The sequence below is a fragment of the Salmo salar genome, chromosome 15 (genome assembly GCF_965601325.2).
Source record: "Salmo salar chromosome 15, fSalSal1, whole genome shotgun sequence".
Classification (NCBI taxonomy): domain Eukaryota; kingdom Metazoa; phylum Chordata; class Actinopteri; order Salmoniformes; family Salmonidae; genus Salmo; species Salmo salar.
The window spans coordinates 41562593-41585783 of record NC_138305.1 but is presented as its reverse complement, the minus strand read 5'-3'; the positions used below and the strand labels follow the sequence as shown (position 1 = coordinate 41585783).

At 43.9% G+C, this 23191-nt stretch overlaps 1 protein-coding gene across 1 annotated transcript in view; it reads left to right on the top strand.

The window, feature by feature from the left end:
• LOC106571368 (sodium/potassium-transporting ATPase subunit beta-1-interacting protein 2) overlaps window positions 1-23191 on the top strand; it is a 166189-nt gene that overhangs the window by 127627 nt on the left and 15371 nt on the right. Inside the window, exon 4 of the mRNA XM_014144382.3 lies at window positions 14351-14551. Coding sequence (XP_013999857.2) covers window positions 14351-14551 — 201 coding nt within the window. The remainder of the gene's footprint in view (window positions 1-14350; window positions 14552-23191) is intronic.

Genomic DNA, 23191 nt, shown 5'->3' with positions numbered 1-23191 from the left:
ACCCGATTTAATCTGGTTACCACTCCTGCCCAGTAACTAGAATACGCATATAATTATTGGCTTTGGATAGAAAACACTCCAAAGTTTCTAAAACTGTTTGAATGGTGTCTGCGAGTATAACAGAACTGAAATGGCAGGTCAAAACCTGAGAGATTCCTTTACAGGAAGTGGCCTTTCTGACCATTTCTTGAACTTCTTTGCCATCTCTATCTTTTACAAAGGATCTCTGCTCTAACGTGACACTTCCTACGTCTTCCATGAGCGCTCAGAGCCCGGGAAAAACCTGAATGTCGTCATCCCAGCCCCAGGCTGAAACACATTATCGCCTTTCTCAAGTGGCCGATCAAGGGACTGTGGGCTTAGGCGCGTGCCCTGGCCGCCCCCGTCTTTGTGATTTTTCCTCTGTTTGCCGAAAAGGAGATTCCTGGTCAGAATATTATCGCTTTTTTACGAGATAAATTGCATAAAAATTGATTTTAAACAGCGGTTGACATGCTTCGAAGTACGGTAATGGAATATTTAGAAATTTTTTGTCACGAATGGCGACATGCGCGCAACCCTGATTTACCATTTCGGATAGTTTCTGGAACGCACGAACAAAACGCCGCTATTCGGGTTATAACGATGGATTCTTTGGGACCAAACCAACATTTGTTATTGAAGTAGCAGTCCTGGGAGTGCATTCTGACGAAGACAACAAAAGGTAATAACATTTTTGTTATAGTAAATCTGATTTTGGTGAAGGCTAAACTTGCAGGGTGTCTAAATAGCTAGCCTGTGATGGCTGGGCTATGTACTTAGAATATTGCAAAATGTGCTTTCACCAAAAAGCTATTTTAAAATCGGACATATCGAGTGCATAGAGGAGTTCTGTATCTATAATTCTTAAAATAATTGTTGTGCTTTTTGTGAACGTTTATCGTGAGTAATTTAGTAAATTGTTAGTAAATTCCCCGGAAGTTTGCGGGGGGTATGCTAGTTCTGAACGTCACATGCTAATGTAAAAAGCTGTTTTTTGATATAAATATGAACTTGATTGAACAAAACATGCATGTATTGTATAACATAATGTCCTAGGGTTGTCATCTGATGAAGATCATCAAAGGTTAGTGCTGCATTTAGCTGTCTTCTGGGTTTTTGTGACATTATATGCTAGCTTGAAAAATGGGTGTCTGATTATTTCTGGCTGGGTACTCTGCTGACATAATCTAATGTTTTGCTTTCGCTGTAAAGCCTTTTTGAAATCGGACAGTGTGGTTACATAAAGGAGAGTCTTGTCTTTAAAATGCTGTGAAATAGTCATATGTTTGAAAAATTTGAGTTTTTGTATTTTTGAGGAATTTGTAATTCGCGCCACACCTATCATTGGATATTGGAGCAGGTGTTCCGCTAGTGGAACGTCTAGATGTAAGAGGTTAACGAGAGTCTTGTCTTTAAAATGGTGTAAAATAGTCATATGTTTGAGAAATTGAAGTAATAGCATTTCTAAGGTATTTGAAAATCGCGCCACGGGATTACACTGGCTGTTGCGTAGGTGGGACGATTTCGTCCCGCCTAGCCCAGAGAGGTTAAAAGTTAATTTGTGGAATTTCTTTCCTTAATGCATTTGAGCAAATCAGTTGTGTTGTGACAAGGCAGGGGTGGTATACAGAAGATAGCCCTATTTGGTAAAAGACCAAGTCCATATTATGAGAAGAGCAGCTCAAATAAGCAGAGAGAAACGACAGTCCATCATTACTTTAAGACATGAAGGTCAGTCAAGAACTTTGAAAGTTTATTCAAGTGCCGTCACAAAAACCATCAAGCGCTATAATGAAACTGGCTCTCATGAGGACCACCACAGGAAAGGAAGACCCAGAGTTTCCTCTGCTGCAGAGGATACGTTCATTAGAGTTACCAGCCTCAAAAACTGCAGCCCAAATAAATGCTTCACAGAGTTCAAGTAACAGACACATCTCAACATCAACTGTTCAGAGGAGACTGCGTGAATCAGGCCTTCATGGTCGAATTGCTGCAAAGACACCATTACTAAAGGACACCAATAAGAAGAAGAGACTTGCTTGGGCCAAGAAACACGAGCGATGGACATTAGACAGCTGGAAATCTGTCCTTTGGTCTGATGAGTCCAATTTTCTTATTTTTGGTTCTAACCGCCGTGTACGTGAACTGATGATCTTCAGATGTGTAGTTCCCACCGTGAAGCATGGAGGAGGAGGTGTGATGGTGTGGGGCTGCTTTGCTGGTGACACTGTGATTTATTTAGAATTCAAGGCACACTTAACCAGCATGGCTACCACAGCATTCTGCAGCGATACGCCATCCCATCTGGTTTGCACTTAGTGGGAATATCATTTGTTTTTCAACAGGACAATTACCAAAAACATACCTCCAGGCTGTGTAAGGGCTATTTGACCAAGAAGGAGAGTGATGGAGTGCTGCATCAGATGACCTGGCCTCCACAATCACCCGACCTCAACCCAATTGAGATGGTTTGTGATGAGTTGGACCGCAGATTGAAGGAAAAGCAGCCAACAAGTGCTCAGCATATGTGGGAACTCCTTCAAGACTATTGGCAAAGCATTCCTCATGAAGCTGGTTGAGAGAATGCCAAGAGTGTGCAAAGCTGTCATCAAGGCAAAGGGTGGTTACTTTGAAGAATCTAAAATATGAAATATATTTTCATTGTTTGAACATGATTCCATATGTGTAATTTCATAGTTTTGATGTCTTCACTATTATTCTACAATGTAGAAAATAATAAAAGTAAAGAAAACCCTTGAATGAGTATGTGTGTCCAAACTTTTGGCTGGTACTGTATAAAAAGTGAATTACTACTCTAATATCCAGGCCGGTGAGCGGATCAATAAGATGCCAGAGGAGCTAATAAACAGCTAGCTAGTGCCTGGGCTGGTCCAGAGGCATCCTCTCCTCTCTCTGCTCTGCCCTGCTATTCCCCCCTGTGTTATTTAATGTTCACGTGGTGTAGTCGGCCAAGCCAGCCGAGCTGCAGTAGATAGCTTCATCTGGAAGAAGAAGGAGCTGCTTATCCTGACTTTTCTTCGCTCAGTTTTCATTCACATTGATGTTGTAGCTGTAGTAAGAAGGCATGCTAAATATTCAAATATTGTGTTTGCAATTTTCATCGATGTAAACAATCGACCATCTGTTAATGGGGGCCATGTTTTGCCATTCGGCTTCCATACAAAGGAGGCATTTCACTCCAGCAGATAAATAGGATGGGATAAAGGTCTGATGATTAGCCATGGTTTCTTTGGAACAGTATGGCAGTGTCTACCATTATTTTAATCGCACCAAATGAATTCAGTTATGCTAAATGAGCTAATTTCATGGTCCTGTGAACAGACAAAACTCCTCAACTGGCAGGAATTGTCTGTTGTGCAGCAGCTGGAAATGGAACACAATAGAGCCCCTATAAGGTGGATGCTGTTTACAAGAAAGCTAATATTAAGCTCTGGCCAGTCCGAGCCAGGCAGACATTAGAGTGGGTTCATTCAGTTTCAGTACCAGTTTCCCTTTCAGCCAGTGGTTTGTTAACCGCGGCTGGGCTGATGTCACCCTATACTGGAGTCCTACAGCCCAGCTCTGAGATGACTCTGGCTCCGTCTCTGTCTCACTTAGCAACGGCTCAGACGCACAATGCTACCGTTACACTCCACGGCACAATGAGCATAATCCTCAGGAACTCCGGGGGTCAGAAATGAACAACACCCATGGCTGTAGCTGTTACTTACAGTTGAAGTGGGAAGTTAACATACAGGTGTTAAGCCAAATACATTTAAACTCAGTTTTTCACAATTCCTGACATTTAATCCTAGTAAAAGTTCCCTGTCTTAGGTCAGTTAGGATCACCACCAATTGACTAAAATTATGTTAATTAGCCTATCAGAAGCTTCTAAAGCCATGACATAATTTTCAGGAATTTTCCAAGCTGTTTAAAGGCACAGTCAATTTAGTGTATGTAAACTTCTGACCCACTAGAATTGTGATACAGTGAATTATAAGTGAAATAACCTGCCTGTAAACAATTGTTGGACAAATGACTTGTGTCATGCACAAAGTAGATGTCCTAACCGACTTGCCAAAACTATAGTTTGTTAACAAGAAATGTGTGGAGTGATTGAAAAACAAGTTTTAATGACTCCAAACTAAGTGTATGTAAACTTCCGACTTCAACTGTATATTCCTCTGTCCCTCGGACTGTGCACATCCACAGGCACTCTTATATACCGTACCATCTTTCATTAATCTGGGGTTGGGGGCAGGACTGCTTTGGATAGAACCAGAGGCTTTTGTATCACAAGCTTTGTGTTCATTTTGGACTATATATCCTTTGTATTTGTTTTTGTATGTATTAAGGAACCACATTAGTTCCTGCCAAGGCAGCAGCTACTCTTCCTGGGGTCCAGCAACATATACAATTATAAAATATTACACAACATTACATTTCATAACATTTTTCACAATACATTAAGTGTGTTCCCTCAGGCCACTACCACATATCTACAATACAAAATCCATGTGTACTCGTGTCTCTTCACTGTCCCCACTGTTCCATAAGGTCTATTTTTTATCTATTTTTTAAATCTGATTCTACTGCTTGCATCAATTACCTGATGTAAAAAAGAGTTCCATGTAGCCATGGCTCTATGTACTGTAGTACCGTGCCGGTGTCCGGGAGAGTGGCTGCCCGGAAGTTACTCCAGCTTCGGCAGAACTCCCTCAGTGTGGCAGACTATGCGGTGGCTTTCCGCACACTAGCAGCAGACGGTGCCTGGAACCCGAAAGCACTGTTCGACACGTTCCGACACGGATTATCGGAGGAAGTAAAGGACGAGTTTGCAGCCCGGGAACTACCGAAGGATCTTGACTCACTCATCGCTTTAACCATCCGGATCGATGGTCGGCTACGGGAATGTAGGAGGGAGAAGAGATCTGAACGCCGGAAGTCCCCGGTGTCATCATCCCTGAGAGGATAGAGCAGCTCGGCAGGGCTAGGCTATCTCCAGCAGACTTAACACCCAGAGTTGTCTCTATTGCGGTACTGCTGGTCTTTATGTGTCTACCTGTCCCTTCAAGAGATCTAGCTCATTGGTAGGAATGAGTACTCTGGTGGGTCTTAAGGATAATGTTGCTTATCCCCCTACTCGCCCCCCTCTCCATGCCACCCTGCTGTGGGGCGACCAGTCCAAGTCTCTCCAGATACTCATGGACTCGGGGGGCCGATATGAGTCTTATGGATGTTTCCCTGGCATCCGAGCTGGGCATCCCCACTCAACCCCTCCCCATTCCCATGGAAGTTAGAGCGCTGGATGGGCGCTTTATAGGCCGGGTCATCCACCATACCACCCCCATCAACCTACGAGTGTCGGGACCACAACGTGACGATCCAATTCCTGCTAATTGAGTCTCCACAGGTTCATGTGGTATTGGGATTCCCTTGGCTCCAGCGACACAATCCCTCGATTGCCTGGTCTACTGGTGCCATTGTGGGCTGGAGCCCATTCTGCCATGCCCATTGCCTGAAATCAGCTCTGCCTGCCCTGGGACGTATTCCTGGGGGCTTGGAAATTGGCCCGAACCTCTCTGCCATTCTCGTGAAGTACCAGGACCTCCGGGAGGGGTTCAGTAAGGCCCTTGCCACTTCGCTTCGACAACACCGACCGGTACCCAAGGAGGTTAAGCCGGATGCGCTGACATGCCGCTATAGCCCCGTGGCTACACCCCCGGAAGCCGAGACCTTTCCCCCCCTGCTCCAAAATCAATAGCCCCTCTGCTGTTCATCCTCTGTTGCCCTGTACCCTCCGAATACGTCCTACTTTTCATGTGTCTAGATCTAAACCCATGTCTCACAGCCCTTTGTCTCCTGTTTCCAGGCTCACCCCTCTCCCCCGTCTCATCGACCGGCGTACATGGTGAGACGTCTCCTGAAGGTTCGACCTCGGGGCCGGGGATTCCAGTACCTGGTTGACTGGGAGGGTTATGGCCTGGAGGAGAGGTGGTGGGTCTCCGCTAGGGACATCCTGGACCCAGGCTTCATCTCTAAATTCCAACGCCGACACCCCGCTCAACCAGGTATGCGTCCAGGTCGGACGCCAGGTGGCATCCCTGGGGGGGGGGGGGGGGTCTTTCACCTGTCCTTGTGCTTGTCTCCACCCCCCCTCCAGGTGTCCCCTATCTTCCCCACTTATCCCCTGTGTTTTCTGGCTGTCTGTGCCAGTTCGTCTTGTTTGTTCGAGTCAACCAGCGTTTTGTCTCAGCTCCTGCTTTTCCCCAGTCTCTCTTTTTCTCATCCTCCTGGTTTTTTACCTTGCCTTTCCTGACTCTGAGCCTGCCTGCCGTCCTGTGCCTTTGCCTCTACTCTGGATTACCGACCTCTGCCTGACCTGGGCCTGCCTGCCGACCTGTTCCTTTGCCCCACTACTCTGGATTAGCGACCCCTCCCTGCCTTGACCTGTCGTTTGCCTGTTGCAATAAACATTGTTACTTCAACAGTCTGCACTTGGGTCTTACCTGAAACCTGATAATCCACAATATAGCAGGGGGTGTAAAGGCATAACACAAGTTTTTCCAGCAGCAGACTATGATCAATAATGTCAAAAGCTGCACTGACGTCTAACAAAACAGCTCCCACAATCTTTTTAAATCCCCCCCGGTAACAGGCTGATTGGTCAGCTATCTGAGCCAGTAACGGGGGCTTTACTATACCAAGGTAGTGGAATGACTTTTGCTTCCCTCCAGACCTGAGAGCACACACTTTCTTGTAGCTTAGATTGAAGATATGGCATTATCGTCCGCTATTATCCTCAGTAATTTTCTTCTTAGGTTGCAGGTAGAGGCAAATCTCATCTGGCAGTTGACAGGGTCTACCAGGACTTGGGAATCTTGTAGACGTTTTACAGCTGGATGAGATTCTTCTTTCTCTCTTGCTCGTGAAGAGCATTGAGTTCTCACTGTAGCTCCCTCCAGTAACCACGAGCACAACTGTTCCTTGATTTTAATTGGCGGTTTTATTCTGTAGTTTTAGTCAGAATTATCACCTTCCGTGAGAACTATAAAGTAAATGAAAATACAGTTAAGCACGCTCTTACAACTTTCTTGTCTTACGATTGACTTATTAGCTTGATATAACTCTGAAGTGCTTACATACATAAACAGTTTAGCCGGAGCTATAACAATATCAGATTAAACACATGAATAAAGGAAAAATACCTCATTGGCTGCTTATTACAGAAGGGAGGAAATCAAACTTCACACTTATTATTCCTGGCATGAATTCACGCTTCATCCTTAATTATTATACATAAACACATAAACACATAAATAAACATAACATAATGTGAACACATAAACAATTCAAAGAAAAAAATGACGACATAGACTTACAGGTTAATTGTCAGTTACAATCTGAGCTGGGCTTGGGTCATTGATAAGTCATTGTCTCAATGCAGCCTTTAAATGCATGGACAAAGTCTTGGAGCCAAGATGATTTGTAGAGCATCTTCTGTTTCCAGAAGGTGTCAAAGTTATCTATTAAAGTCATTCTAACAGAGCTACAGTAATCTTTTAGCCAGGTGTGTAATGCTAGTAGCCTGCTGAATCTTTCACACCCGCGGCCCAACGATGGTACCAGGCCTGAAATAATTAGCCGCTTTTAGAAAATGTTCAGAGCTAGAATCAGTTCTTTAAAATCCATTTTCAGCAGTTCCGTGCTAGCCCTCCTAATATCATTTCACCCCACATGACAACAGCGTCAGCTCCCGGCTGCTTTCATAGAACGTTCGGAAGCAGCCTTTTAATGTCCTGTACTCAGGCTCCAGGAAAGCACAGGGTTTTTACCCCGTGAACCGCCAATGACGACAGCTGGTGCAAAGGCTGAGGAGGTCCGGACGTTCTTTTGCCTCAAGTAGTTTAGCACACCCCTCGAAGGCCGAAGGGCGGTGGGGCCCGATGGACCCGAGCCAGATGTAGAATCCATTGTGGATGATGAAGGGGCCGAAGTTTCAGACAACCTCACGGTCCGATGAGGGGGGAAGCTCTGAGGATTTGAACCCGAGGTAGAAGCCATCGGAGAGGGAGACAGATTTTCAAGGATCACTCTGCTTTCGTGGATGACAGTTAGAAAGGGGACACATACAGTCTATGCATTATGCATTGTACTATACGTGGACAGGAGTTGAAAAGTGAAGTCTGAGTGAATGAGGGGAGATGTTGTACTGATGAGTAATACTCAGTGTGTTGAAGTTAATGTTTACTATGTGTTATACATCATTCCAAATTATCCTCAAACATTCTTCTGAACCAACTCCTCACTACTCACTGATTCAAAACAAGTAGGCCTATACATTCTGCTGAATAGGTTTATCAACTTACACAGACATTCTCACCGATGTTGCAACGGATATCAAAGGTTGACACACATGACAACACGTGGGCTGTGTAGTACTATAGATAGTTGTTTGGTATAGATGGTTATTGCTGACCCCCTGATGTGTTTGTTCTGACACATCCCTCGACAGGCAATTAGAGACACCAGTCTTTAGACGGGGCCCAGCTGCCCCTTTCCCCAGCCTCTCCCTGCCCCTCTCTCTGCCCCCTTCCCCCAGCCTCTCCCTGGCCTCTCTCTAGGCTCTCTCTAGCCTCTGTACCAGTAATTGCTCGACACCACCCGAAATCCCAAACAAAACAAGAGTACAATTTGGAAGTTGAGGACCAATGTCCAGCTCAACATATGTTATGACTGAGACAGCCACATGTGGATGATGCTGTTATAATTAGTGTAGACAAATGATATGTCAAGTAATGCAGCTGCGTAGTTGTGTGGTTTCATTCATTGTGTGTTATGGGAGGTTATTAAAGGATAACTGGATTTCTTGGAATGATATGAGGTGCTTGACAGTGTGTGTAGCCCTGCTGTAAGTGTCTCTGTTGACACAGAACACTCTCCTATTCCATCCTCATTATCAGCTAAGCCTCAGTATTCTTATAGTTCACAGTGAAATAATGAATTTTTCCATGGTACAATTAATGTAGCATAAAAGCAATTTGGCACATGCTTAGATTCTTTGTTTTAAATGTAGACTTTCTCAGAATATGAAAAATTGTAATCAATGGGAAACACAGGTATTCTATTGCTAAACAATACAGTTATTTCCCAATCTATTTCAGAGTATTCTGTTGGTTCTCCTTGTAACACAATCAGCCTATTCATTGTTATCAGCCATTGGTTCAGCATGTACTTCTCATCGGACTGCCAAAATCAGATTTTTTTTCAACTTGTTTGCTGATTGTTTTCCATCTTGATCCTTTCTCAAATACCTTCAGATTGCTTTCTCTCAATGACAATCTCTATTTCTGATTACAGTGAGTCACTCAATGGTTGGAACATTCCTACAGAGCGGGTACTAAGCAGTACATCGCAAACTGCTGTGAGTGCCATAAATTAAATTCAAAGACACAATCTTGTTTAGTGGTATTTAAATGGTATGAATGTTTTTTTCCTACCACATACAGTACTTCATGCAGGCTTTGATAGGCATTCAGTTGTAAATCAGCATGTTGTGAGGAGAGAGAGGATGCGTATCCTTCCTGTCGTCAGAACAGTCTCAGAACAGTCCTCTAGAGTTTGGATTGATGTCTTAAAAGACAGAAAAGCTGATCTCTTGATCTCTTCCTGCGTTCTACAGGGAATTCTGACCCCTGCTACCATGAAAAGAATGAGAAATGTTCCCTAGTCCTTCTGTCTCTCTTTCATTTGCCTGAAGACTCAAACTGAATTCTTCCCCTGTTCTATGTCCGCTACATACTTCAGTCTGAGTCTGCCATCATTGAAGTCCTTTGTGGTGACGTCAAAATGAGGGTTTTGGACAAAACAAAATAATCAGATGTTGGATCCTCTCTAACAAATCATAATGTCAAAGATAATGACACATTTTCACAATGTTGCTTAACCCACGTGTGTTCTGGCTGTGGCCCAATCCAACGGTTCTGGGACCAATCAGAACAGTTAAAATGTCTTTGTGTAAACTAAATCGTCAGGCAGGTACTCAGATCCAGACTCATTGGGGAGAAGAAACTAACGTCCATGGGCGTGAAGTAGCATTTGGCTGGAGGAAGGGGTTTGGGTAGCCAGGCAACTCGTTCATAGCTGTCTGTCGTACTTAGCAGTGTGACTGCCCCCATTTTGTGTTCAGAAAGAAAATCCCCCTGGCCAGGGCTAGCTAAGCAGGTTTATAGATCTTGAAAGTACTCCTGCAGGAATGTACTGGTGGTGTCTAAAATATATCAACAACATAACTGCCACTCTCATAGAAGTGTATCCATCCAATTTGTTTTGGCCTTTGTAGTGTCAGTGCTATTGATGCTCAATCAGAGTCATATTTAAGCAATTGTAGCCCATTTAAATTGATTGAATTGATTCTGGCTTTCTAAGGATTTTCTGGCTGATGAAACAACAATACAGTACAAAGCTCTACAAATGGAACCCACAGGGACAGAGAAAATTTCAATGGTATCCATGCAACTTCTTTAATAATTGCCTTTGTTCCTAGAGATTTTAGATACTGCATATGACTGATTTTCAATTAATACACATTTTTGTGTTCTCTGGTGACTTCGTTTTTGTTGTACAGTACTTAATTTACTGCATTGGGCTAAATCAGTGTCACACAGAGTGTTTCTCGCTAGTCTTAAACAATTCTGAAAGACGACAACAACTCTTGTCAACCGTTGATTGCATCAAGAAAAGACCAGACATCAACCTCACCTTACTATTTAATAACAACTAGTCCACTCTCAATAACACCCACCTCTCACGCTGTCATTGTACTGGTTCCAAAATGATGCTGAGCCACACCAACAGTCAGTCAAAGGGTAATGGAAAGGTGTTTGTCTGCTAGTAAGGCAGGCATCCCTGTACTACTGCAGCTGTACGCTCACCACTCCTTCTCTCCGCAATTTGACTGGTGATGGATAGTGTTTGTCCACACGACTGATGTTCATTAAAGCAGATACATAGGCAGGGAGACACAGCGAGGTAGACAGCAGCAACCTGGCCCTCCTCTCCTTCTCTCCACATCTAGCACTCTTTATTTTCCACTTGTCTGTCTTCATACGAGGAGGCATGAGAACACACCTGTCACACTGAGCTGGGTCTGTGCTAGGGGACAGGCACGGGTATGCTAGTCCAGCTAGTAGATTTAGGCCAACAGTACCTAATATTTCACATACCAGTAGGCCATTGTGGTATAGCGGTGGGTAAAGTTATGAGCAGTTGAAAGAGTTTGATATTTATTTACATTTTCTACCCCTTTTTTCTCCACAATTTCATGATATCCAATTGGTAGTCCAAAACAGTATTTGTCCCATCGCTGCAACTCCGGTACGGACTCGGGAGAGGTGATGGTCAAGTGCCATGCGTCCTCCGAAATACGACCCTGGCAAGCCGCACTGCTTCTTGGCACTGCTCGCTTAACCCGGAAGCCAGACGCACCAATGTGTCGGAAGAACCACCATACAGTTGCACCTGGCCCACCACAGGGAGTCGCTAGAGCGCGATGAGACAAAGACATCCCGGCCGGCCAAACCCTCCCCTAACCCGGACGACGCTGGGCCAATTCTGCGCCGCATCATAGGTTTCCCGGTCGCGGCCGGCTGCGACACAGCCTCAGATCGAACCAGGGTCTGTAATGCGATGCAGTGCCTTAGACCGCTGCGCCCCCCTGAAGGCCGGAATAGTTTTTTCAATAAAACTGATATCCACGATAGGCACAACAGCATTTGTTATTGTTTATGTTTTGCACATCATCATTGCACATCATCATCTGCACATCTATCACTCCAGTTTTAATGCTAAATTGTAATTATTTCGCCTTTATGGCCTATTTATTGCCTTACCTCCCTAATCTCACCACATTTGCACACACTGTACATAGACTTTTTCTATTGTGTTATTGACTGTACGTTTGTTTATTCCATGTGTAACTCCGTGTTGTTGTTTTTGTCGCACTGCTTTGCTTTAGCTTGGCCAGGTCACAGTTGTAAATGAGAACTTGTTCTCAACTGGCCTACCTGGTTAAATAAAGGTGAAATATATATATTTTTTAAATAAATAAAAATGTTTTGAGTTAATGAGCATCCAGCATCATGATAAAAATAAAATTGTACAAGGGTGGAAGGATATCAGAGGGAAAGAAACTGTGTTTGTTGTTTGACGTAACGTCTTGCTTGTTGTAATTTTGTAAACAGACATGACAGTTTTACTGCTATGGATTCCAGCTTTAATTTCAGGCATTTCATGTATTTCTTTGTCCACTTTGTAGGTTTTAATGTAATTACAATCTGGAACATTTGAGCAGTCTGGCACTGAACCTGTGTTGGATGAGACCTTGTGATTCTGATTGTATTGGAGAGCCTGCTCCATCAATATCCACTCCTCTATGAGACACACAAGCAGACAAAAATGATGCTGTGGGTGTGTTGTTTGGCAAGGATCCAACAAAACATCTCTGCCTGATGTGTATTTCAAGATGAATTAAAAGCAGTTAATCGCAACACCCACGTCCTTTGTGGACAAACACGCACACCATTTCTAGAGGCAGAGGAATGATAGATCTTGATATGCAATAATGCCACTGACCCCAATCCCCTGGATGATTCATTCTGAGAGCAGGAGAAAAGATAAGGGGGAGCTGGTTGATAAGTGTTGTTTGGAAGAAAGACAAGTGGGAGCTGGTTGATAAGTGTTGTTTGGAAGAAAGACAAGTGGGAGCTGGTTGATAAGTGTTGTTTGGAAGAAAGACAAGTGGTAGCTGGTTGATAAGTGTTGTTTAGAAGAAAGACAAGTGGGAGCTGGTTGATAAGTGTTGTTTGGAAGAAAGACAAGTGGGAGCTGGTTGGTAAGTGTTGTTTGGACGAAAGAAATGTGGGAGCTGGTTGATAAGTGTTGTTTGGAAGAAAGAAAAGTGGGAGCTGGTTGATAAGTGTTGTTTGGACGAAAGAAAAGTGGGAGCTAGTTGATAAGTGTTGTTTGGAAGAAAGAAAAGTGGGAGCTAGTTGATAAGTGTTGTTTGGAAGAAAGAAAAGTGGGAGCTGGTTGATAAGTGTTGTTTGGATGAAAGAAAAGTGGGAGCTGGTTGATAAGTGTTGTTTGGAAGAAAGACAAGTGGGTGGTGTTATTTGGCTTTGTAAGTGAAAGGGAATGCTTGTCTCTGTACCAAATACCAAGGTTTTATGCTAAAATAACCGATACACTGCGCAGCAGGCAATGGCAAATGTTGGGCTGGAAGGCACACTTGTCTGATTTAAGCAGTGCTCAGAATTGTGAGTTGAAATGTGAAAATGCAGGTCTTTAGGGAGTCTATTGAGCAGAGGGTGATAATGCGCGAATCTAATATATTCAGTCATGCGTTCGTAGGCGTAAGAACCGGGTAGAGGTTTGGGAGCTAGAAGTACCATTTATGAGATGGATGGATTTTGTTTTATTCCCTCTTCATTTGTTATAGTTGGATTTAGGATGTGTGCATGCACACTTCTCTCTCAATACCCACTAGAATTATCCTCTGCTTGGATAGCTGGCGTTGACTCAAATGACCTGGGGTGTCATAAGTGCTTTTTGTACGCCAGCAGTTGGATTGCTAGTGCTGGGATTTGAGAAATGGGATTTCTTCCGCCAGTTGATTGTAAAATAAATGGCATTCAATAGCTAAATGTATGTTGGCTTAGTTTTACTCACGGTGTACTCTTGTTCTGCTCAGAACTAATAGCCTTCTGAGATGCCGGTAAAGAGGCAGAATAAATAATTGTGTTGCAAAATGTTAAGCAAAGCTTTTAACTTGACTCATGATGAAATACTGCCAAAGTAGCAGTAGTACAAAGCTTTTCCCACTTCAGAATGAAAGATGATTCTTAAAAACAAATGTCAGAAATGAGCTCATTGTTGAAAGTAAAATACACATTGAATTAAATAAGAATCCCCAATCTCCTCCAGACTATGCACCCTTTTAAAGAGTAGAAAAGGGGTAGCATAGAGAAGTCACAGTGGGGAGGTTTTTCACCCTTTTAGCCATTGTTCCATGCCAATGAACACATTTTATCTTGATTACAATATTGTGGAGCGCTGGGTGATTGACCTACGCTGTTAAATCACTGGCAGACAGATGTGTAATCTTGCATTAGCTTGGGCACATAATTGCACTGACTCCACCGCTGGCTGGTTAAAGCAATCGGGACTTAGCTAAACACCTACAATAGAACATCTATTGTAGCTATCCTCAATACTTCTATCATTTATACTGTATATAAAATAGCTCTCTCTATTGTTTCTGCCTAGCAGGACAGTGACCTGATCATGACCTTCAACATGTCCATGCACCGGTCCTGGTGGATGGAGAATGGTCCAGGCTGCAGGGTGACCCTGGTCACCCCTCCTCCGTCCTGGGCCCCGGAGGACCACCGCTACATCAGCATCGCAGGCTGTCTGCTGGAGTACCAGTATGTGGAGGTGGCCCACAGCTCCCTGCAGATCCTCCTGGCTGTAAGTATAGTAGGCCTCTGGATGTTTGTGTCGGGCTGCTACCCACTACCCTCCCTCTCATCTCCGCTCATCTCAGCAGGAGAATGGGATGGACAGCGCTAGGCTTTGGGCATGTGGGACTCTTTTTGTTGAAGTCCTACATGCCCTGTACAGTGACCTTGTTTCACATGAAAAAGCTTTTATATTTGGGCTATGGTGAACCATGGCATTCTGCTCAGAAATGTTCATCTTGGTTTCAGTTTAGTGAGGCTCTCTACCTGTGTTATGATGGATGAAGGAGTTAGTCGTGTGCACGGTCATCAATGCTGAGACATGCCAATGTGATGTGAAACACAACCCTAATAAGGCAGTGCTTAGCGAGCAGGCAAGCAAGACCCGAGCTGCATTATTTTGTCTCGTATTAATAGCTGCCTACTACTTTAATGACTAATGGTCTTGCGGCAATATTATAACGCAGAAAATAGTCAAGGGGAAAAATAACTCTTAGGCTTGGCGGCAGCTTTTAGTGGCTTGGCAGTGGGCCATCCCAGGGGGATAGCAAGGGAAACGCAATTCCCTTATTGATGATTGGTTTTCCCTCCGTTCTCCTCCAGTGCGTGCGTGTGTGTGTGTGTGTGTGTGTGTGTGTGTGTGTGTGTGTGTGTGTGTGTGTGTGTGTGTGTGTGTGTGTGTGTGTGTGTGTGTGTGTGTGTGTGTGTGTGTGTGTGTGTGTGTGTGTGCATGTGTGTGTGTGGGTGGGTGGGTGTGGGTGGGTAGGTAGGTGCATGTGTGTGTGTGGGTGCGTGGGTGTGTGTGGGTGCATGTGTGTGTGTGTGTGCGTGTGTGGGTGTGGGTGCGTGGATAGGTGCATGTGTGTGTGTGGGTGGGAGTGGGTGGGTGGGAGGGTAGGTGCATGTGTGTGTGTGTGTGTGTGGGTGCGCGAGTGTGGGTGGGTGGGTGTGTGTGTGTGGGGAAAACCGTCCCCAATGTATCTTTATTTTTTCTCTCTCTCCCGCCATTCGTAATTATAGTCCCCAGGCTCGCAGCGTGAGTGGGAAATTCCCACAATGCACCAGTATATTTCATAATGACTTAATGTATGGCGTGTAATTAGGGGAATGTGTTAATGAAAAAGAGTGGGGTGTTGCTGCTGTGTAAATGATCATGGCAAGGTTCCCCATAGATAGATCCCAGGAGAAAATGTTCTCTCCCCCAGTGTGTTAAAGACTGAGTGTTCTACCCAGCTAACCAACCGATACTTTATCTGCCTGGATTTAGAACTATTCTCAAACTCTATCAGCTCCCAACTGACACTGTGCCACCTACTTTGGATTGGATTTCAGGGCTACTTCTCGGGTTTATAAGTTAGATCTCAATGTATTTTACTCTTCATATTGGAATCTTTTTTAGTCATGAACCTAACACTTGATAGGATGAAACAAACATTTATAGATTTTCCTAACCACTGTTTTTAATTAAAAAACAATTACATTTTATGTTTAGATTGTTTTGATTAAGAACAATCGGGAGAAGGTGGATGATCATATCCCTTTCGCCAGTCATATGCTTTGTCTACTGTAGTACAATTGCATTACAGTAACATCGAACAAGGTCTGTGCATTGAGTCTTCAGTATATTCCACCACCTGTTCATCCCATCTCTCTTGCGGTACAGTAGAATGGACACATAACACAATTCCAAACACCAGTGAGAAATATGCTTAGAACCTGTCAGATATTATGTAGAAAATGGTTGGAGTTATTGCAAGTTCAATAACGCTTAGTCTCCTAAACACAGGAGCTGTTCCACTGGCATGGTGTCAGGAGAATGTCAGGTGCCAGGATCAATATGACAATGATTGAGTTAAGTTCTCCCTGAAACATCGAAGGGGAAAGACGGGTGTCTGTGTCAGCAGAAACTTTTAGCCGAATGAGCGGAGCTAGGGCTGATTTAAAGGACTGCATGGAGCCCAACAATACTACAATGGTTTGATACTTCTTTCTGATATTTCGGTGCCATCTTTTACTGCTACCGACATCACTTTTGTCATTGCTTAACCATCTTATTTCAAATACTAAAATGTGCTTGGAGAGAGACCAAATCCATTTAAAAAAGTTGAATATTAAGACTAATGGCCAAAGTGTGTTATGCCCTCTTATATAAACTAAAAGCTAGAGCTGAGAGTTGTTCTTGGTCCTCTCAGAGCACTAGTCTCTGCAGTGGAGTCATTTGGGAAGTGGTGTGTCATGCTTTGTCAGTATGACTGATAGCAATGAGCAAATGTCTGCAGACCTGGCCACAGTGTCCAGTATCTACTATAAATTATGCAAATCATATACAAACATTAGCACAGCATTACACATACCGGTATTCCCATAATACCTGTCCAATGCTGCCATAATGCATTTTTATTGTTGTTGTCTTTAAGTAGCTTTTTATTAGCTTAGTGGAAAGCATTGGGACGAATCTAGAATCAATTTGCCAAATTACCCCCAATACTCTGGAAGCGGCTTTGTGTGGTGGCACTTGAAGTCTTAGCGACAGACTTCAAAATTGGGCTGAGAAAAATTCACAATAAGCATCCAAAACGCACTCCTATCTCAGACATTTGACATGGATGGAAGGCTGTTTAATTGTGTCTGGCAGCATGAGGCAACAATGTCAATTTTCCCCAGCACCTCTGATGGATAATGAATGGCTTTGTTTCCTCACATGAGAATTTCAGGGCTAGAAATGACTGGTTCATTATCTTTCCCCCAAACTGAATGAGTGGCTCTTTGATCTGATAACTGCAGAGACAAGCACCCTCCCTCTCTTCTCCTGTTCTCTTCTCTCCTTCCCCTTCTGCCAGACAAGAACAAAATTGATCTGCAACTTTTGGTTGTCCCTCTTCTTTCATTGAAGTACAGTCATTTGACAGGGTACAAAGTACCCGAGTAATAATTTATCTCATATTTATTAATGAAAATAACCTGGGTTAATCTAATTCAGTAATATGTATGAAAACGGTCCACAACGAAAGGGCCTCCTTGTGTGAACCAAAATGATGAACTCCTTCTTTTCTTCCTGCTCAGGTCTCATACAGAGATAATTACAAGGATTAGAGAGGAAGCATCACAGAGAGAGTGCTGTCATTTCCTTGTCATGCACGCAGCCACCAGTTTTTAACATGTACCTCGTCTCTGACGGAAGACGTTGTTCCCTAAGTCTCATTGTTTTTCTATTACTGTCTTTTTTAACATCAGAGCAACAGAGCAGCACCTTGTGCTAATGAGGTTTCCCTCAAAGCGGAGAATTGATGTAGGGGCCTAATCCGTTCATTTACAACCAGCCTAGACATTAGTATGGCTGTACGCATCATTACACCATGAGGAAGCCTCCATCTCAAAGTAATTAAATAGAGTTGTGTCGTAATGAGAAGCCTGCAGTGGATGAGACAGAGAGAATTGGAATCAGTGGAGGATCTTTTTATGTTACTACTCCACTGTTCGCTCCTCTCCGACAGTCCTCCTTGTCTTTGTCTGATTGAAACTCTGAAGGACTTTGTTTTGCTATCAACATCAGACAGACAGGCCGGTAGCTACGGTAGATAATTAAGATGTTTATTGGCGCAGTGACCTTTTACCGGAGTAGTGTAATAAAGCCAGCCCAAGCTGTTTGCGGTGGGGTCACTGTGACACTGTCAACATGAGACTGTTGGGTTAGAAGGCAGTTAGCTGAGGGACCATATGTTATTTTCAGCTCTGGGGTTGTGAGATTCAGTGAAACTGTGGTGTCTCCCTGCTCTTCCTCCACATCCCATCTACAATTACACTTTGTTCCCACCAGCCTAGAATGTTATTATCTATGGATAATGTGTTAATGTTCCCGAGGGAATCGGAGGAAAAAGTACTGAGAATCTCATATCAGTAAACATACTCTTGACTGTGTTCTTCAGCTCAGCAGTGGTCCACCATGCTCTGGGAGTGTAATCACATAGCACTGAGTGGGAGTTGAACCACTGATGATGGTTAACACTATGGATGTCCTCCATCTCACCTTGGCCACCGCACCGGTCCGGCCATTTTGCTATGCACCATCGTCTGCTGCATGAACCTATTACCGTGATGTAAGCATTGAGGAGAAGATAGCATCATGGTGGAAAACAAAACTGTTACTGTACAGAAACCATCACAGTTTACCAGGGAAATGTGCAGTACAGTAATACTGTATGCCAACAAATATAGTATGCTTTAGGTCTCTGAAAAACCAACTGCTTTTTCACTAGCTTTGCTACTATGATAATTGTTTTGTCTATAAGAACTGCTGCTTGTCAATCATTATCTGCAATCAACCTCTGGGAGATGAGGAGTGCAGGAAGACGTTGCTGTGTTGCCAGGCAGATTTCTCTGTTCTTCCTTCACACTGGGAGAGAGAGAGAGAAGCAGAGTTGCAAGGCAGTGCACAGAGCCACAGAGAAGGGCTCCAACAAACGCCACCACACTACTGGGGTCTAGGGGAGAGCCTGGGGGGGAGGGGGGGGAGAGAGGGGGGCGGCCAGCTCACATGGCTGGATGAGCGGCTAAATGAGCTGTGTCCGGCATACAGTAGCATGGCTGATGCCTCAGAGGTCCGCGGCCAATTTCTCTAAGAACAGCCAGTCGTGGAAGGTCATGAATCAGAAGAGGATCCCCGTTCACTCTAACAAAGCTGTTAGCTGTGGAATGATGAGGCTCTAAAGGTATGACTAACTATTCTATTTAAAACATGTGCATTGACTGCGTTTGGACAATGACATGGTTTAATGTGAGAGTAACCCTGATAGGAAATGTAAGAGTCATTGCAAGACAGTGCTGCTGTATAGCGGCTACTAAAAGTTGCACATATATAGTAAAGGCAGAGCTTCATAGAGCCGTAAGGGGACTGGGTCTGTACAGAAGAGCTAACTTGTCATTGACGGGTGCTTCCTATGACAGGTGCCATAGGACTACAGTATATGTAGCAGGCTGAACTCCTGGCTAGTACCACTTACTGTCAAATGTTAACTTTACAATTATGCCCATGCTCCCATATCCAGAGTGACATCTCATAGACTCACACAAACTCACACAGACACACACACGCACGCGCACACACACACACACACACACACACACACACACACACACACACACACACACACACACACACACACACACACACACACACACACACACACACACACACCACACACACACACACACACACACACACACACACACACACACACACACACAGAGGAGGAGACAGCTCTTACTGTAGGAGACAGCTGTTGGAGTCCACAGGCCCCTCTTCTCCTCCATCACATCCTCTAACCTGTACAGACAGACAACAGGTATTCTGAGCCCACGGCTAGGAGAGACACTTTAATGAATGAGACTATTAAACATAGCTATGGTGATGTGCTTATGAGAATATTTTTAATGACACTTGTAATGAATCACACCTTGTTTAATTACATAGTGCCCTCTGACAGTACTGTTGCAGTGTATTTTGTTAGGTATTCAGAGTGGGTCTTTGAATGTGAGTGTAATTGTTTGTAGAAGAGCTTAGGCCTGGGTCCATTAGCTACAAGATTAAAGGGACGCACGGTATACCCATACGTACAATACATTCACCCATCACTCAGGCACTGTGAAAGCCCCCTTGTTTAGTATTTGCCTGGTTAATAGTCGAGCTCTTTGCAATATTATTTACCCTGTTGATTAATTAGCATGACCTCCAAGTGTTTAAACAATGTCCTTGCTGCTTTACTGCTGTGATCTATTCACAGAGTAGTGGAAATACCTTGCTTGTTTTATTCTTCATATGATCCCACCATTTTAATTGTAATTTATTTTCCTGTGGTTTGGCATTTCTGTCATGATGGGATGAGAAATTCTCTCTCTCTCCTTGTCTTTCTGTCTTCAGACATTCATTTCTATTCTGCACCTGAACCTCCCTCTCTCTCACTGCCTCCGATGTTCATTTCAATGGCTATTGTTCAAAGCTATGTCTGGCGCGGATAACAGAATGGAAAGATGGGTATCTGTAGAGAAGTCACTATTGAAGACCTGGCGGCTGGGCTCTGGGTAATATAAAGCAAACACTAAGGCCAATTTGGTCAAGTCATTTTAAGAGGATTGGAGGAGGTATCAGTCATGGTGGAGGAATCTGTTCCATTGATGCACCGGTGAAGGAAAAACACTTTGCCTTCCAAGTCTTCCAAGTCTCTGATTGAATCTCGAAGTATACGAATTAAACAAAAAGCAAAGGCCACAGTGATAGATGAATCCAATTCATTTAGCCAGGATAGGTGCTTTGCTCAAATTGCCACATCTTTTGACAATCTGTTTTTCTTCCCCAAAGACTGCACTTGTTTCATGCCTGTGCATGTATAGAAAGCTATTTTTTATGCTGTCAGTTCTGTGAATAGTGAATGCTTTAGCCCCTGGAGTAAAATGAATCAGCTTTGACAGTGGCCAACACCCTGAGGGAAGTGAATCAATTTGCCTCATTACATGTCAGTCCCTAAAGACCCACACAGAGACCATGGCCGCACAGAATTGCAATCTTAGACTAATTGTTGTGTTGAAACAGAGTCATGCTCAGCAAATCATTCAGCAGACACCCGTCAGTCTGGCTCACAACGTTGTTATCAGAGAGGCTTCAATATCAATCTCAGGTCCCTTTCAATCTCTCTCTCTCTGTTCTTATTCAAAGCCTGTTTCTCTGTGTCTCTCTCTCCTGGCCCACCCCTGTCCTCTTCCTCGCCCTCTCTCTGTGAGAAGGGCTTGTTGTTGTGGAATAATGGCGTGGACCTGGGCTCAGTGACAGGAGAGCTGATATTGTCAGGATCTCTGACGTGTCAGAGCTTCTCATCTGATAAGCCAGAGAGAGAGTGAGATTGGCGGCGAAAAGGCGGGCGCCTATTTTTCAAATGTCAGAAACGATACGGGACGGTGCTTGATGGGACCCCGCGAGCTGCGAGGGCACAGTGTTTCATTCCGCTGCTTTAATGACGAGAGCCCCCCCCCCCCCAACGTCCATATCACAGAGCTGGACATGATGAGTCTGCCTCCACCCCACTGAGCTGATTATTACCAGGGTACAAAGGGGAGAGATAGCACTGCACTGGTGCTGCTGGGGCTCGGCCGTCATTGGGCAAGCATTGTAGTGACACTGACGCTGTTAGTAGCAGCGTACAGCCTCAGTCACAACACAACATCGTCAGAGTAAAAAGAAATGGCTGTCTATCATTGTGACATGTAGGACATGCTGTGGTGATGTTTAGCTCAGCCGCGTATGTTTTGATAAAGGGCGTATTATTTGTAAGCTCTCCACTGTCACAATAGGGATATACTGTAATGTGTTTGGCTGAATAGCAAACAGCCTTGATGTATGAAGTACTGTATGTGTATGATGAAGATACAGTGTGTTGATACTGTATGGGCTGTATTTTGTGGAGCTCTAGTTACAGGAAGCACATGTTCTCTGGGGATACAGTTAGGGAATAAACATGTTCCTAATGTTTACTGTAGCATTATGTTAAGATATTCCGCTTAGTGTTAAGGCATTTGACCCTGCCTATGTTATTTGACGTGTTATAAAATAGCCATTACTTCTTGAGGGCTTTGGGAGGTCACAGGAACAATTAGCAAGAAGTCACGCAAGCTAAGCACCAAATGGCTTATTTTTCTCCACCCTCCTATTTAGGGGAAAGATGTGAGATAGATGTTTCTGTTGTCAGACAAGCTATCAAGCTTCACATAGGTGCATCACACTTTACAATTAGAAATACACAGATACTCAGGCACATATTGAGGTCAAAACTAGCATTACTGTAGCTTTACCATCTTCTCAGGCTGATATTAGCTGGCGTGCCATTCATTTGGAGACTTTAGGCTCAGTATACAGAGCAAGCATCTACTGAAGGCTCTCAGGGCTCAGTACATTATAGAGGGGCCATATGCCGGGTTGGTATTCAAACAGTTTTTTGGCAAGATCAATGGAGAGATGTCTGAATGTATTATAGTAAACAAAGAGCAATTCTGCTCCAAGCTCAGAGAGTTGGCTTTTACAGCAAGCAATCAATGCCTGGACAATGGCCACATAATGATTGTCAAGTGATGGAAAAGTATCTCTGCAAAGCCAATAAGGTTAGCCAATAAGGCCAGAACCAATTAAGCAGAGTTGTGTATTTTGAGATGCTTTGCCAGAGGTAAAGCACATTATCTAACCCACCTTGGGTCACATCCATCAATTCATTACTGTAGTCATGTGTGGGTGTGGGTGGAAGCAGCATCAATGTAGAAGGATATTATGGAATGTACCTTTAATGGTCTAGATCAGGAATGGGTAACGTTTATGGGGTGGGGGCCACAAAAAAATCAGAACTCTAGCTGGCCTCTAGACTAACTTACCAATCCCCCAACAATTGCAGACATGGGATAATTAAGTGACTGCTGATGCACAACCAAATGTCCAATTATTATTCTAACGCTCAACAGTAAGTTGAGATCTCGACTGAGTTCTAAAATGTGTTGTTGAAATTGGTCAGTGCACCTACAAAAGGGGGACGGTGCATCCAGTTGCCCGTCCCTGTAACCATGACCAGTGAAAATGAGAACAAATAGTCCTCTTCTGTGTGAGTTACCAACCAGT